The following is an 18,447-nucleotide window of genomic DNA, read 5'->3' on the forward strand; positions in this document are numbered from 1 at the left end:
GGGGAGGGGGGGGTATACAGAAGCACCTATTTGGTTAAAGACCAAGTCTATATTATGGCAAAGAGAAATGACAGTCCATCATTATTTTAAGACATGAAGGTCAGTCAATCCGGAAAATGTCAAGAACTTTGAAAGTTTCTTCAAGTGCAGTCACAAAAACCATCAAGCGCTATGATGAAACTGTCTCTCATGAGGACCTCTCAGAGTTACCTCTGCTGCAGAGGATACGTTCATTAGAGTTACCAGCCTCAGAAATTCCAGCCCAAATAAATACTTTACAGAGTTCAACAGACACATCTCAATATCAACTGTTCAGAGGAGACTGGGTGAATCAGGCCTTCGTGGTCGAATTGCTGCAAAGAAACCATTTCTAAAGGACCGCAATAATAAGAAGAGACTTGCTTGGGCCAAGAAACACGAGCAATGGACATTAGACTGGTGGAAATCTGTCCTTTGGTCTGATGAATCCAAATGTTGATTTTTGGATCCAACCACCATGTCTTTGTGAGACGCAGAGTAGGTAAACAGATGATCTCTGTATGTGTGGTTCCCACCGTGAAGCATGGAGGAGGAGGTGTGATGGTGTGGGGGTGCTTTATTGGTGATACTGTCACTGATTTATTTAGAATTTAAGGCACACTTAATCAGCATGGCTACCACAACATTCTGCAGCGATACGCCATCCCATCTGGTTTGTGCTTAGTGGGACAATCATTTGTTTTTCAAAAGGACAATGACCCAACATACCTCCAGGCTGAGTAAGGGCTATTTGACCAAGAAGGACAGTGATGGAGGGCTGCATCAGATGACCTGGTCTCCACAGTCACCTGACCTCAATGCAATTGAGATGTTTTGGGATGAGTCGGACCGTGGAGTGAAGGAAAAGCCGCCAACAAGTGCTCCGCATATGTTGGAACTCCTTCAAGACTGTTGGAAAAGCATTCCAGGTGAAGCTGGTTGAGAGAATGCCAAGAGTTCTGAAAGCTCTCATCAAGGCAAAGGGTGGCTACTTTGAAGAATCTCAAATATCAAATACATTTTGGGTTTTTTAAACACCTTTTTGGTTACTACTTGATTCCATTTGTATAATTTAAAAGTTTTTATTATAAAAAATAGTAAAAATAAAGAAAACCCTTGAATGTGTAGGTGTCCCAACTTTTGACTGGTGCTGTATACTATAACTAACTATATTACTATATCCCCTGGCCTAGCCAGACACTATGGTACCTAACTATATATACTATACTGTACTATACTTTTATATACTACAACTAACTATATTACTATAACACCTGGCCTAGCCAGACACTATGGTACCTAACTATATATACTGTACTATACTGTACTATACTGTACTATAAATACTATACTATAAATACCATACTATAACTAACTATATTACTATATCCCCTGGCCTAGCCAGACACTATGGTACCTAACTATATATACTGTACTATACTATAAATACTATACTATACTATAACTAACTATATTACTATATCCCCTGGCCTAACCAGAAACTATGGTACCTAACTATATATACTGTACTATACTATAAATACTATACTATAACTAACTATATTACTATATCCCCTGGCCTAGCCAGACACTATGGTACCTAACTATATATACTGTACTATACTATAAATACTATACTATAACTAACTATATTACTATATCCCCTGGCCTAGCCCAACACTATGGTACCTAACTATATATACTGTACTATACTATACATACTATACTATACTATAACTAACTATATTACTATATCCCCTGGCCTAGCCAGACACTATGGTACCTAACTATATATACTGTACTATACTATAAATACTATACTATAACTAACTATATTACTATATCCCCTGGCCTAGCCAGACACTTCGGTACGGTTCCAATGTTATCTAATTTTATAGAAGTCTATTAATAACATCGTATCACTGTCTGTTGATAACATCATATCACTGTCTGTTGACAGTATAGTATTTTGCTTGATTATTCTCTGTTCTCTCTGTAGGAGCCCCTGGAGAAACACTTCCATGGTGTGTCCTCTCACGCTCTCACTGTCATGAAGGTCTGTGCTTTATACCTACCTACTGTGTAAAGAAGAATGGCGCCGGAGGGAATGGCTACCGTTGTACTAGCTCCTAACGAACTGTGCTGTTTTTTTCCCGCATTGTTTGTAGCTTATTCTGTACATGATGTTGTTGCTACCATCTCTTATAACCGAAAAGAGATTCTGTATATCAGAACAGCGATTACTCACCTCAACTGGAAAAATATTTTTTCTTTAATGAGTCCGACGCAAAGGATATACGGCTTCTCCGAGACCAGGCCCAAATCCCCATCATTCGCGTGTGGAAAAGATGGAAATACAGGGGGAGGAGATCGGGGTGCCTTGTGAGAATTTGTCGGCGAGTGGGTAGCCCACCTCTACCATCCGTTCTATTAGCCAATCACTGGAGAATAAACTGGATGATCTCCGCTCGAGACTACCTTACCAATGGACATTAAAAACTGTAATATTGTATGTTTTTGCTGAATCTTGGCTGAATGAAAACACAAATAATGTACAGTTGGCTGGGTTTTCCGTGCATCGGCAGGACAGAACAGCTACATCTTTTAAGACGAGGGGTGGTAGTGTGTGTCTATTTGTAATGATTTCTAATATTAAAGAGCTCTCGAGGTATTGCTCACCTGAGGTAGAGTACCTCATGATAACTGCAGACCACACTATCTACCAAGAGAGTTTTCATCTATATTTTTCGGAGCTGTCTATTTACCACACAAACTGATTGTGGCACTAAGACTGCACTCAACCAACTCTATAAGGCCACTCAACCAGCTCTATAAGGCCACTCAACCAGCTCTATAAGGCCACTCAACCAGCTCTATAAAGGCCACTCAACCAGCTCTATAAGGCCACTCTATAAGGCCACTCAACCAGCTCTATAAGGCCACTCAACCAACTCTATAAGGCCACTCAACCAGCTCTATAAGGCCACTCAACCAGCTCTATAAGGCCACTCAACCAACTCTATAAGGCCACTCAACCAGCTCTATAAGGCCACTCAACCAGCTCTATAAGGCCACTCAACCAACTCTATAAGGCCACTCAACCAGCTCTATAAGGCCACTCAACCAGCTCTATAAGGCCACTCAACCAACTCTATAAGGCCACTCAACCAGCTCTATAAGGCCACTCAACCAGCTCTATAAGGCCACTCAACCAGCTCTATAAGGCCACTCAACCAGCTCTATAAGGCCACTCAACCAGCTCTATAAGGCCACTCAACCAGCTTTATAAGGCCACTCAACCAACTCTATAAGGCCACTCAACCAGCTCTATAAGGCCACTCAACCAACTCTATAAAGCCACTCAACCAGCTGAAAATGCTCATCCAGAAGTGGCGCTCCTAGTGGCCGGGTACTTTAATGCAGGCAAACTTAAATCCATTTTTATCTCAATTCTTCCAACATGTCACGTGTCTAGACCACCTTAACTCCACACAGAGGTCGATACAAAGCTCTCTCTCACGCTACTTTTGGCAAATCTGACCATAATTCTATCTTCCTGATTCCTGCTTACACGTAACAACTAAAGCAAGAAGTACGAGTGACTTACTCAATATGGAAGTGGTAAGATGACGCGGATGCTACACTACAGGACTTTTTTGCAAGCACAGACTTGAAAATGTTCCGGGATTCGTCCAATGGTATTGAGGAGTATGCCACCTCAGTCACCTGCTTCATCAAAAAGTGCACATCATCAACGTCATCCCCACAGTGACCGTACGTACATATCCCAACCAGAAGCCATAGATTACAGGCAACATCCACACCGGGCTATAAGCTAGAGCTGCCGCTTTTAAGACGCTAATCAGGATGCTTATAATTAATCCCGCTATGCCCTCAGACGAACTATGAAACAGACAAAGTGTCAATATAGAACTAAGATTGAATCCTACTACACCGACTCTGTCTCTTTGGATGTGGCAGGGTTTGCAAACTACTACGGATTACACAATGCAAGCTGCCCAGTGTTGCGAGCCTACCAGACGAGCTAAATGCCTTTTATGCTTGATTCGAGGCAAGCAACACTGAAACATGCATGAGAGAACCAGCTGTTCGGGATGACTGTGTGATCTAGCTCTTGGTAGCCGATGTGATTAAGACCTTTCAACAGCTCAACATTCACAAGGCCGAGGGGCCAGACGCATTACCAGGACGTGTACTCAGAGCATAAGTGGATCAACTGGAAAGTGTCTTCACTGACAATTTCAACCTGTCCCTGACCGAGTCAATAATACCTACAGTTGAAGTCAGATATCAACAAACACTTGGGTGGAGTCATTAAAACTTGTTTTTCAACCACACCACAAATTTCATGCTAATAAACTATAGTTTTGGCAAGTTGGTTAAGACATCTACTTTAAGTCATTTTTCCAACAACCGTTTACAGACAGATTATTTCACTCTATCACAATTCCAGTGAGTCAGAAGTTTTCAGACACTAAGTTAACTGTGCCTTTAAACAGCTTGGAAAATTCCAGAAAATGATGGCATGGCTTTAGAAGCTTCTGATAGGCTAGTTGACATCATTTGAGACAATTGGAGGTGTACCTGTGTATGTATTTCAAGGCCTACCTTCAAACTCAGTGCCTCTTTGCTTGACGTCATGGGAAAATCAAAAGAAATCAGCCAAGAAGTCAGAAAAACAAATTGTAGACCTCCACAAGTGTAACGGGTGTCGTCTTCTGAAGAGGAGGAATCGAAACTGAAACAAAAATGACAAAGTGAATAAACAAAACCGAAACAGTCCTGTCAGGTGCAGAAACACACTAAACAGAAAACAACAACCCACAAGAATCATGTAGGAAAAAGCTACCTAAGTATGGTTCCCAATCACAGACAACGATAGACAGCTGTCCCTGATTGAGAACCATATCCGGCCAAAACTATGTCTGTTATAGTTGAAGTGTACCTGTACCTAAATTACAGGCCTCTCTCATCTTTTTAAGTGGGAGAACTTGCACAATTGGTGGCTGACTAAATACTTTTTTGCCCCACTGTATATCCACAGTAAAATGAGTCCTATATTGACATAACCTGAAAGACTGCTCAGCAAGGAAGAAGCCACTGCTCCAAAACTGCCATAAAAAAGCCAGACTACAGTTTGCAACTACACATGGGGACAAAGATCACACTTTTTGGAGAAATTTCTTCTGGTCTGATGAAACAAAAATAGAACTGTTTGGCCATAATGACCATCATTATGTTTGAAGGAACAAGGGGGAGGCTTGTAAGAACACCATCTCAACTGTGAAGCACGGGGGTGGCAGCATCATGTTGTGGGGGTGCTTTGCTGCAGGAGGGACTGGTGCACTTCACAAAATAGAAAGCATCATGAGGATGGAAAATTATGTGGATATATTGAAGCAACATCTCAAGACATCAGTCAGAAAGTTATTAATGCTTGGTCACAAATGGGTCTTCCAAATGGACAATGACCCCAAGCATACTTCCAAAGTTGTGGCAAAATGGCTTAAGGACAACAAAGTCAAGGTATTGGAGTGGCCATCAAAAAGCCCTGACCTCAATTCCATAGAAAATTTGCGGGCAGAACTGAAAAAACGTGTGCGAGCAAGGAGGCCTACCAACCTGACTCAGTTACACCAGCTGTCAGAAGGAATGGGCCAAAATTCACCCAAATTATTGTGGGAAGCTTGTGGAAGGCTACCCGATGTCATGTCTTGTTATGTCTGTTCCTGTCCTTTCTCTTCACTCTGTCTCTCTCTGCTGGTCTTTTTAGGTTACCTTCTCTGTCTCTCATTCTTCAGCTGTTCTACATCTCCCCTAACTAGCTCATTCACTCTTTCCCACCTGTTCTCTCTTCCCCCTCTGATTAGGTCTCTATTTCTCTCTCTGTTCCTGCTACTTTCAGTGTCTGATTCTTGTTTGTGTTTTTGATGCCAGAAGCAAGCTGTCGTCTCGTTTGCTTCCACCTTGTCCTATCCTGTCGGAGTCTGCCTGGCAGGTGCATCCTGCACTATACTACGTTCTTTTGTTCCATTGTCAACGTTGGAAGAGGATTTATGCCATTCCTGTTTTTCATTAAAGAACTCTGTTTTCTGTTAAAACCGCTTTTGGGTCTTCACTCAAGTACATAACAGAAGAATCAGACCAAGAATGGACCCAGGCTCCGGACCCTTTTCACTCCGCCGTCGAGATCCAGGGAGCGATGCTAGGCAGACACGAGGAGGAATTGTCTGCTGCTCGACATGCCGTTGAGACCCTGGCCGTCCAAGTCTCCGACCTCACAAGACAGGTTCACCAACTCCACCTCGATCCACCGCCCACTTCCAGGGTTTCCGAGTCTCCGGAGCCCAGGATCAACAACCCGCCCTGTTACTCTGGGGAGCCCACTGAGTGCCGCTCATTCCTCACTCAGTGTGATGTGGTGTTTCTCTCCAGCCCAACACTTACTCCAGGAGCGCAGCCCGTGTCGCCTACGTTCATTTCTCTCCTTCACCGGACGGGCGCGTGAGTGGGGCACGGCAATCTGGGAGGCGAGGGCTGAGTGTATTAACCAGTTTCAGGACTTTAAGGAGGAGATGATACGGGTTTTTGACCGTTCTGTTTTTGGGGAGGAGGCTTCCAGGGCCCTGTCTTCCCTATGTCAGGGGAATCGATCCATAACGGATTATTCTATTGAGTTTCGCACTCTCGCTGCCTCTAGTGACTGGAACGAGCCGGCTTTGCTCGCTCGTTTTCTGGAGGGTCTCCTCGTCGAGGTTAAGGATGAGATCCTCTCCCGGGAGGTTCCTTCCAGTCTGGACTCCTTAATAGCCCTCGCTATTCGCATAGAGCGACGGTTTGATCTTCGTCGCCGAGCTCGTGGAAAGGAGCTCGCGTTCTCCGTGCCTCTCCACATCACTGCCACCTGCCGCATCACTGCCACCCTCCTCCGCCGGCTCGGATGCTGAGCCTATGCAGCTGGGGGTATCCGCATCTCGGCCAAGGAGAAGGAACGGAGAATCACCAATCGCCTCTGTCTCTACTGCGGCTCCGCTGGTCATTTTGTCACCTCATGTCCAGCCAAAAAGCCAGAGCTCATCAGTAAGGGAGGGCTACTGGTGAGCGCAACTACTCAGGCCTCTCCTTCTGGATCACGCACTACCTTTCCGGTCCATCTCCGCTGGCCCGGTTCATCTGCTTCCTGCAGTGCCTTGATAGACTCTGGGGCGGAGGGCTGTTTTATGGACGAGACCTGGGCTCGGGAACATGACATTCCTCTCAGACAGTTAGGGAGCCCACGGCCTTGTTCGCTTTAGATGGTAGTTCTCTCCCCAAGATTCAGCGTGAGACGCTGCCTTTAACCCTCACTGTCTCTGGTAATCATAGCGAAACCATTTCTTTTTTAATTTTTCGTTCACCTTTTACACCTGTTGTTTTGGGTCATCCCTGGCTAGTGCGCCATAACCCTTCTATTAATTGGTCTAGTAATACTATCCTATCCTGGAATGTTTCTTGTCATGTGACCTGTTTAATGTCTGCTATCCCTCCTGTTTCCTCTGTCTCTTCTTCACAGGAGGAGCCTGGCGACTTGACAGGGTGCCGGAGGAGTATCACGATCTGCGCACGGTGTTCAGTCGTTCCAAGGCCACTTCTCTCCCTCCACACCGGTCGTATGACTGTAGTATTGATCTCCTTCCGGGAACTACTCCCCCCCGGGGTAGATTATACTCTCTGTCGGCTCCCGAACGTAAGGCTCTCGAGGATTATTTGTCGGTTTCGCTCGACGCCGGTACCATAGTCTCCTCCTCCTCTCCCGCCGGAGCGGGGTTTTTTTTGTTCAGAAGAAGGACGGGTCCCTGCGCCCATGCGTGGATTATCGAGGGCTGAATGACATAACAGTTAAGAATCGTTATCCGCTTCCTCTTATGTCTTCAGCCTTCGAGATCCTGCAGGAGCCAGGTTTTTCACCAAATTGGACCTTCGTAACGCCTACCATCTCGTGCGCATCAGGGAGGGGGACGAGTGGAAGACGGCGTTTAACACTCCGTTAGGGCACTTTGAATACCGGGTTCTTCCTTTCGGCCTGGGGTTAACGCTCCAGCTGTCTTTCAGGCACTAGTTAACGACGTCCTGAGAGACATGCTGAACATTTTTGTTTTCGTTTACATGGACGATATCCTGATTTTTTCACCGTCTCTCTCGATTCATGTTCAGCACGTGGGTGACGCGTCCTCCAGCGCCTTTTGGAGAACTGTCTTTATGTGAAGGCTGAGAAGTGCACTTTTCATGCCGCCTCTGTCCCTTTTCTCGGTTCCGTTATTTCCGCTGAGGGCATTAAGATGGATCCCGCTAAGGTCCAGGCTGTCATTGATTGGCCCGTTCCTAAGTCACGCGTCGAGCTGCAGCGCTTTCTGGGCTTCGCTAATTTCTATCGTCGTTTCATCCGTAATTTGGGGTCAGGTGGCAGCTCCCCTCACAGCCCTTACTTCTGTTAAGACGTGCTTTAAGTGGTCCGTTTCCGCCCAGGAGCTTTTGATCTTCTTAAGAATCGTTTTACATCCGCACCTATTCTTGTTACACCTGACATCTCTAGTCAGTTTGTTGTTGAGGTTGACGCGTCAGAGGTGGGCGTGGGAGCCATTCTTTCTCAGCGCTCTCTCTGACGGCAAGGTCCATCCTTGCGCGTTTTCTCTCATCGCTTATCGCCGTCAGAACGTAACTATGATGTTGGTAATCGCGAACTGCTCGCCATCCGCTTAGCCCTAGGCGAATGGCGACAGTGGTTGGAGGGGGCGACCGTTCCTTTTGTCGTTTGGACTGACCATAGGAACCTTGAGTACATCCGTTCAGCCAAACGACTTAATGCGCGTCAGGCTCGTTGGGCTCTGTTTTTCGCTCGTTTCGAGTTTGTTATTTCTTATCGTCCGGGCTCAAAAACACCAAGCCTGATGCTTTATCTCGTCTCTTCAGTTCTTCTGAGGTCTCCACCGACCCGGGTGGGATTCTCCCTGAAGGGCGTGTTGTCGGGTTGACTGTCTGGGGAATTGAGAGGCAGGTAAAGCAAGCACTCGCTCACACTCCGTCGCCGCGAGCTTGTCCTAGGAACCTTCTGTTCGTTCCCGTTCCTACTCGTCCGGCCGTTCTTCAGTGGGCCCACTCTGCCAAGTTAGCCGGCCACCCCGGCGTTGGGGTACGCTCGCTTCCATTCGCCAGCGTTTCTGGTGGCCCACTCGGGAACGTGACGCGCGTCGATTTGTCGCCGCTTGTTCGGTCTGCGCGCAGACTAAATCTGGGAACTCTCCTCCTGCCGGCCGTCTCAGACCGCTTCCCATTCCCTCTCGACCGTGGTCTCACATCGCTTTAGATTTCATCACCGGACTGCCTTCATCAGCGGGGAAGACAGTTATTCTTACGGTTGTCGATAGATTCTCTAAGGCGGCTCATTTCATTCCTCTCGCTAAGCTCCCTTCTGCTAAGGAGACGGCTCAGATCATTATCGAGAATGTTTTCCGAATTCATGGCCTTCCGTCTGACGTCGTTTCCGACAGAGGCCCGCAGTTCACGTCTCAATTTTGGAGGGAGTTTTGCCGTTTGATTGGGGCTTCCGTCAGTCTCTCGTCCGGCTTTCATCCCCAGTCTAACGGTCAAGCCGAACGGGCCAATCAGACTGTTGGTCGCATTTTACGCAGTCTTTCTTTTCGTAACCCTGCGTCTTGGTCAGAACAGCTCCCCTGGGCAGAGTACGCCCACAACTCGCTTCCCTCGTCTGCTACCGGTCTATCTCCTTTTCAGAGTAGCCTCGGGTACCAGCCTCCGCTGTTCTCATCTCAGCTCGCCGAGTCCTGCGTCCCCTCCGCTCAGGCTTTTGTCCAGCGTTGCGAGCGCACCTGGAAGGGGGTCAGGTCGGCACTTTGCCGTAATAGGGCGCAGACTGTGAGGGCCGCTAATAAGCGTAGGACCAAGAGTCCTAGATATTGTTGCGGTCAGAGAGTATGGCTCTCCACTCAGAACCTTCCCCTTAAGACAGCTTCTCGCAAGTTGGCCCCGCGGTTCATTGGTCCGTTCCGTATTTCCCAGGTCATTAATCCTGTCGCAGTGCGACTTCTTCTCCCGCGCTATCTTCGTCGCGTTCACCCGGTCTTCCATGTCTCCTGTGTTAAGCCCGTTCTTCGCGCCCCCGCTCGTCCCTCCCCCCCCCCATCCGTGTCGAGGGCGCACCCATCAACAGGGTTCGTAAGATTTTGGACATGCGTCCTCGGGGCCGTGGTCATCAGTACCTAGTGGATTGGGAGGGGTACGGTCCTGAGGAGAGGAGTTGGGTTCCCTCTCGGGACGTGCTGGACCGTTCGCTGATCGATGATTTCCTCCGTTGCCGCCAGGTTTCCTCCTCGAGTGCGCCAGGAGGCGCTCACTGTCATGTCTTGTTATGTCTGTTCCTGTCCTTTCTCTTCACTCTGTCTCTCTCTGCTGGTCTTTTTAGGTTACCTTCTCTGTCTCTCAGCTGTTCTACATCTCCCCTAACTAGCTCATTCACTCTTTCACACCTGTTCTCTCTTCCCCCTCTGATTAGGTCTCTATTTCTCTCTCTGTTCCTGCTACTTTCAGTGTCTGATTCTTGTTTGTGTTTTTGATGCCAGAAGCAAGCTGTCGTCTCGTTTGCTTCCACCTTGTCCTATCCTGTCGGAGTCTGCCTGGCAGGTGCATCCTGCACTATACTACGTTCTTTTGTTCCATTGTCAACGTTGGAAGAGGATTTATGCCATTCCTGTTTTTCATTAAAGAACTCTGTTTTCTGTTAAAACCGCTTTTGGGTCTTCACTCAAGTACATAACACCCGAAATGTTTGACCCAAGTTAAATAATTTAAAGGCAATGCTACCATATAATAATTGAGTGTATGCAAACTTCTGACCCAGTGGGAATGTGATGAAAGAAATAAAAGCTGAAATACATAATTATCTCTACTATTATTCTGACATTTCACATTCTTAAAATAAAGTGGTGATCCTAACTGACCTAAGACCTGGGAATTTGTACCAGGTAAATGTCAGGAATTGTGAAATACTGAGTTTAAATGTATTTGGCTAAGGTTTATGTAAACTTCTGACTTCAACTGTACATGTTTTAAGCAGACCACCATAGTCCCTGTGGCCAAGAAAGCGAAGGTAACCTGCCTAGATGACTACAGCCCCAGTAGCAATGAAGTGCTTTGAAAGGTCATAGCTCACATCCACACCATCATCCCGGAAATCCGAGACCCAATTTGCGTACCGGCCCAAAAGATCCACAGATGACGCTCTCAATCGCACTCCACACTCCTCTTTCCCACCTGGAACATCTATGTGAGAATGCTTTTCATTTACCACAGCTCAGTGTTCAATACCATAGTGCCCTCAAAGCTCATCACTAAGCTAAGGACCCTTGGACTAAACACCTCCCTCTGCAACTGGATCCTGGACATCCTGATGGGCCGCCAACAGGTGGTAAGGGTAGGCAACAGCACATCTGCCACGCTGATCTTCAACACAGGGGCCCCTCAGGGGTGCGTGCTCAGTTCCCTCCTGTACTCCCTGTTCACCCACAACTGCTTGGCCAAGTACGACTCCAATATCATCATTAAGTTAGCTGACTACACAACAGTGTTAGGCCTGATCACCGACAACGATGAGACAGCCTATAGGGAGGAGGTCAGAGACCTGGCAGTTTGGTGCCAAGACAACAACCTCTCCCTCAACGTGAGCAAGACAAAGGAGCTGATTGTGGACTACAGGAAAAGGAGGGCCGAGCATCAACGGGGCTGTCGTAGAATGTGTCTAAGTTCCTTGGTGTCCACATCACTAACAAACTATCATGCTCCAAACACACCAAGACAGTTGTGAAGAGGGGATGACAACACATTTTCCCCCTCAGGAGACTGAAAAGATGGGTCCCCAGATCCTCAAAAAAATTCTACAGCTCCACCACCGAGAGCATCCCAACTGGTTGCATCACCGCCCAACTGGTTGCATCCCCCCCCCCCCCACCCGCTGCTACTCGCTGTTTATTATCTATGCGTTGTCACTTTACCCTTACCTACAGTACCAGTCGAAAGTTTGGACACACCTACTCATTCAAGGGTTTTTCTTTATTTTCACTAGTTTCTTCATTGCAGAATAATAGTGAAGACATCAAAACTATGAAATAACACAAATGGAATTATGTAGTAACCCACATTTTATTAATATTATTAATATTTATTTATATATTTTCTATAAAGTAGCCACCTTTTGCCTTGATGACAGCTTTGCACACTCTTGGCATTATCTCAACCAGCTTCATGAGGTAGTCACCTGGAATGCATTTCTATTAATAGGTGCGCCTTTTTAAAAGTTAATTTGTGGAATTTCTTTCCTTCTTAATGCATTTGAGCCAATCAGTTGAGAAAAGGGATGGGTGGTATACTGTTGATAGCTCTATTTGGTAAAAGACCAAGTCCATATTATGGCAATAACAGCTCAAAAGAAACGACAGTCCATCATTACTTTACAAGATGAGGGTCAGTCAATCTGAAAAATGTCAAGAAATGTTTGTTGACTGTCTCATGAGGACCGCCACAGGAAAGGAAGGCCCAGGGTTACCTCTGCTGCAGAGGATTCGTTCATTAGAGTTACCAGCCTCAGAAATTACAGGCCAAATAACTGCTTTACAGAGTTCAAGTAACAGACACATCTCAACTTCTGATGAGGCCTGATGGTTCCAACAGCCGTATCTTTCTGAGACGCAATTTAGGTGAACGGATGATCTCCACATGTGTGGTTCCCACCGTGAAGCATGGAGGAGGATGTGAGATGGTGTGGGGGTGCTTTGCTGGTGACACTGTCAGTGATTTATTTTTAAATCAAGGCACACTTCACCAGAATGGTTACCACAGAATTCTGCAGTGATACGTCATCCCATCTGGTTTGTGCTTAGTGGGACTATGATTTGTTTTTCAAAAGGACAATGACCCAACACACCTCCAGGCTGGATAAGGGCTATTTGACCAAGAAGGAGAGTGATGGATTGCAAAATCAGATGACCAGATCATCTGGCCTCCACAATCACCCGACCTCAACCCAATTGAGATGGTTTAGGCTGATTTGGATGGCAGAGTGAAGGAAAAGCTGCTAATAAGTGCTCAGCATATGTGGGAACTCCGTTAAGACTGTTTGGTTGAGAGAATGCCAAGATTTTGTAAAACTGTTCAATTCTATATATGTGCAAATTACCTGGACGAACCTGTACCCCCGCACGTTGACTCAGTACCGGTACCCCCCGTATATACCCTGTGTTACTTTATATATATATTTGTTCCGTTAGTTTATTTAGTAAATATTTTCTTAACTCTATTTCTTGAATTTGCATTGTTGGTTAAAGGCTTGTAAGTAAGCATTTCACGATAAGATTTATACCTGTTGTATGTGACAAATGTATTTGATTTGTTTTGATCTGACTGACTGATTGACTGACTGATTGACTCATTGGCTGATTGATTGACTGATGAATGTATGGTTGTGTTGATTAGTCATGCCTGGTGATGGACCCGTTGTTGCGTCTGTCCTGTGAGGAGCTGTTGGAGCTGCCATACTTTCTGGAAGAAGGCGGAGCCAGCTGGGGCCGCGAGGGGGATTGTCCCGGGAGACGCCATGACAACAAAATCTCCAGACGACGACAGGTCGGGGTAAGAGAAAGACAGGTCGGGATGAAAGAAAGACAGGCTGGAGTGAGAGACAGACAGGCTGGGGTGAGGGACAGACAGGCTGGAGTGAGAGACATACAGGCTGGGGTGAGAGACAGACAGGGTGAGGTGAGAGACAGACAGGCTGGAGTGGGAGACAGACAGGCTGGGGTGAGAGACAGACAGGCTGGAGTGAGAGACGGACAGGGTGAGGTGAGAGACAGACAGGCTGGAGTGGGAGACAGACAGGGTGAGGTGAGAGACAGACAGGCTGGAGTGGGAGACAGACAGGGTGATGTGAGAGACAGACAGGCAGGGGTGAGAGACAGACAGGCTGGAGTGGGAGACAGACAGGGTGAGGAGAGAGACAGACAGGCTGGAGTGGGAGACAGACAGGGTGAGGTGAGAGACGGACAGGCTGGAGTGGGAGACAGACAGGGTGAGGAGAGAGACAGACAGGCTGGAGTGGGAGACAGACAGGGTGATGTGAGAGACAGACAGGCAGGGGTGAGAGACAGACAGGCTGGAGTGGGAGACAGACAGGGTGAGGAGAGAGACAGACAGGCTGGAGTGGGAGACAGACAGGGTGAGGTGAGAGACGGACAGGCTGGAGTGAGAGACAGACAGGCTGTGGTGAAGGTTGTATACTTAGGGCCAGGTGCTTTTCTCAACTGTCAACTCCTGAGTATTTTCTTGTGGCCCTATGTGTGCTAGCTAAGTGTCTACGTTTTGTGTATGTATCTTGTTTTCTGAGAGCGTTCCCGCATGCCGTCAGACATCAGACGCTGAAGGTGAACTTTTACTTTGAAATCAATGAATGCTGCTATACTACCCTTGTTGTGCGTCCAATGTCAGCGCCCAAGAATCACAGACGTTCATTCTATCTTGTGAATTGAATTAATGACACAAAAAAAGTTGTTTTTGGTTGCATATGGCCTCCACTAGACACCACCGGTTACGGCCTCCACTAGACACCACCGGTTACGGCCTCCACTAGACACCACCGGTTACGGCCTCCACTAGACACCACCGGTTACGGCCTCCACTAGACACCACCGGTTACGGCCTCCACTAGACACCACTGGTTACGGCCTCCACTAGACACCACCGGTTACGGCCTCCACTAGACACCACCGGTTACGGCCTCCACTAGACACCACCGGTTACGGCCTCCACTAGACACCACCGGCGGCCTCCACTAGACACCACCGGTTACGGCCTCCACTAGACACCACTGGTTACGGCCTCCACTAGACACCACCGGTGACGGCCTCCACTAGACACCACTGGTTACGGCCTCCACTACTGCATATTCATATTATCATCGGCCGTATCCCGGGTGTGTGTGCATATTCACTGTCATTATCATCGGCCGTATCCCTGGTGTGTGTGCATATCCACTGTCATTATCATCGGCCGTATCCCTGGTGTGTGTGCATACTCACTCTCATTATCATCGGCCGTATCCCTGGTGTGTGTGCATACTCACTCTCATTATCATCGGCCGTATCCCTGGTGTTTGTGCATATCCACTCTCATTATCATCGGCCGTATCCCGGGTGTGTGTGCATACTCACTGTCATTATCATTGTGTCAGTGACACTTTTGTTTGTTTTTGGATAATAATAATAACTTCCTCCTCCAGGTTAGATGAACGTCCTGTTGTATTTGTCTCCCCTTTTCGTAGGCCGATTTATAATCGATCAGATGATGTCATTTTTATTGATCTGTTTGACAGTGTTAGCAGAGTACCCTGTAATTTCAAATGCAGTAGAATTGCATGAAATGTGTTTATAAAAGGGCAACATTTTCCTGTTTGAAGAAAGGAGAAGAAAACATCTGATATAGCCGTCAAACTCAACTCTGGACCTTGAAACCAGTTCCTCTGCATTTCTTTCTCTTTATTTCCCCCTCTAATCAGGGACTGATTTAGACCTGGGACACCAGATGGGTGCAATTATCTATCAGATAATAAAAAATATGTTAACTGTGATAACGCAAGAATGTTCTCTGCCTCGTCATCTCTCAAACCCCAGTACCTACTAACGTTGTTGTCTGTCTGTGTCTGTCTGTCTGTCTGTCTGTCTGTCTGTCTGTCTGTCTGTCTGTCTGTCTGTCTGTCCTTCCAGCAGCAGTACCTTCCTCAGCTCCCCAGCAACAACATCTCTCCTGCTCCAGAGACCAAGAAACAGAACAAACACAGATACACAGACCATCACCTGCCCAACATCTAGAGAGAGGAGAATCAGCTGTCCTACATCTGACAGAGAGAGGATAATCACCTGTCCAACATCTAGAGAGGAGAATCACCTGTCCCACAAATGACAGAGAGAGGAGAATCACCTGTCCAACATCTGAAAGAGAGAGGAGAATCACCTGGCCATCATCTAGAGAGGAGGATCACCTGTCCAACATCTGACAGAGAGACGGAGAATCACCTGTCCAACATCTAACAGAGAGAGGAGAATCACCTGTCCAACATCTGACAGAGAGAGGAGAAACACCTGTCCAACATCTGACAGAGAGACGGAGAAACACCTGTCCAACATCTGACAGAGAGAGGAGAAACACCTGTCCAACATCTGACAGAGAGAGGAGAAACACCTGTCCAACATCTGACAGAGAGAGGAGAAACACCTGTCCAACATCTGACAGAGAGAGGAGAAACACCTGTCCAACATCTGACAGAGAGAGGAGAATCACCTGTCCAACATCTGACAGAGAGAGGGGAAACACCTGTCCATCATCTAGAGAGGAGGATCACCTGTCCAACATCTAGAGAGGAGAATCACCTGTCCAACATCTAGAGAGGAGAATTACCTGTCCAAATCTAGAGAGGACAATCACCTGTCCATCATCTAGAGAGGAGGATAACCTGTCCAACATCTAGAGAGGAGAATCACCTGTCCAACATCTAGAGAGAGGAGGATCTCCTGTCCAACATCTAGAGAGGAGAGTCACCTGTCCAACATCTGACAGAGAGAGGAGAAACACCTGTCCAACATCTGACAGAGAGAGGAGAAACACCTGTCCAACTTCTAGATAGGAGGATCACCTGTCCAACATCTAGAGAGGAGAAACACCTGTCCAACATCTACAGAGGAGAATCACCTGTCCAACATCTAGAGAGGAGAATCACCTGTCCAACATCTAGAGGAGAATCACCTGTCCAACATCTAGAGAGGAGGATGACCTGTCCAACATCTAGAGAGGAGAATCACCTGTCCAACATCTAGAGAGGAGAATCACCTGTCCAACATCTACAGAGGAGAATCACCTGTCCAACATCTAGAGAGGAGAATCACCTTCCAACATCTAGAGAGAGGAGGATCACCTGTCCAACATCTAGAGAGAGGAGGACCACCTGTCCAACATCTAGAGAGGAGAATCACCTGTCCAACATCTAGAGGAGAATCACCTGTCCAGCATCTAGAGAGAGGGGGATCACCTGTCCAACATATGACAGAGAGACGGAGAGAGAGAAGGAGAGAGACCGAGGGAAAGAGTGAGAGGAGTGAGAGAGTGAAGGAGAGAGAATCAACTTCCCAACATCTGAGAGCTAGAGAGACAGAGAGAAAGAGAGATGGAAGGAGAAAGAGAGAGAGAGAGACGGAGAGTGGGAAAGAGAGAGAGGGAGAGAAAGAGAGAATCACCTTCCCAACATCTGCTATGTTTGTATGTGAGTGTAAATGCATTAGGGAAGAAAAAGACACCGGGGCAACAACGGAGGTGAGAGAGATGGACCATGAGGACTATGAGAGAGATGGACCATGAGGACTATGAGAGAGATGGACCATGAGGACTATGAGAGAGATGGACCATGAGGACAATGAGAGAGACACTGTTACAGTGAGATGTGAATATGTTTGTATGTGAGTGCAAATGCATTAGCTGTAAGAAAAAAACACCGGCCACCAGGCAACAACATTTGGGCTAGCACCAACCTTAGCCCAGGGCTAGCACCAACCTTAGCCCAGGGCTAGCACCAACCTTAGCCCAGGGCTAGCACCAACCTTAGCCCAGGGCTAGCACCAACCTTAGCCCAGGGCTAGCACCAACCTTAGCCCAGGGCCAGCACCAACGCCAGCCCAGGGCCAGCACCAACGCCAGCCCAGGGCTAGCACCAATGCCAGCCCTGGGCTAGCACCAACGCCAACCCAGGGCTAGCACCAACGCCAGCCCAGGGCTAGCACCAACGCCAACCCAGGGCTAGCACCAACGCCAACCCAGGGCTAGCACCAACGCCAACCCAGGGCTAGCACCAACGCCAGCCCAGGGCTAGCACCAACGCCAGCCCAGGGCTAGCACCAACCTTAGCCCTGGGCTAGCACCAACTTGAGCTCTTGGCTAGCACCAACTTCAGCCCAGGGCTAGCACCAACTTCAGCCCAGGGCTAGCACCAACTTCAGCCCTGGGCTAGCACCAACTTCAGCCCTGGGCTAGCATCAACCTTAGCCCTGGGCAAGCACCAACCTTAGTCCTGGGCTAAGGAAGATTTTAGCCTGAGGTTAGCAAGTGTTCACACTTCTACATTCTAAAGTGGGCTAGCACCAAACTTAGTTCACGGCTAGCTGGCCCTACTCCGGAGCAGGGTTAGCACAGACTTTTCGGGGTTAGCCCCAGAAACACAGTGCCAAAATAGCAAATGTGAAACAGGGTCACGAACAATATCTAGAATACTTACTGTTCAATCACAAAAGCGTCACTTTCACTTAATCAGCATATGCTGGTGAC

At 47.4% G+C, this 18,447-nt stretch overlaps 1 protein-coding gene across 1 annotated transcript in view; it reads left to right on the forward strand.

Moving 5' to 3' along the window:
- Positions 1 to 16,279, forward strand: part of LOC135545344 (cyclin-dependent kinase-like 1) — a 35,255-nt gene extending 18,976 nt beyond the window's left edge. The window contains exons 8-10 of the mRNA XM_064972958.1: positions 2,018 to 2,074; positions 13,561 to 13,716; positions 15,843 to 16,279. Of these exons, the coding sequence (XP_064829030.1) occupies positions 2,018 to 2,074; positions 13,561 to 13,716; positions 15,843 to 15,947 (318 nt within the window). The 3' untranslated portion in view covers positions 15,948 to 16,279. The remainder of the gene's footprint in view (positions 1 to 2,017; positions 2,075 to 13,560; positions 13,717 to 15,842) is intronic.
- The last annotated feature ends 2,168 nt before the right edge of the window (positions 16,280 to 18,447 follow it).

Source organism: Oncorhynchus masou, chromosome 9 (genome assembly GCF_036934945.1).
Source record: "Oncorhynchus masou masou isolate Uvic2021 chromosome 9, UVic_Omas_1.1, whole genome shotgun sequence".
NCBI lineage: Eukaryota > Metazoa > Chordata > Actinopteri > Salmoniformes > Salmonidae > Oncorhynchus > Oncorhynchus masou.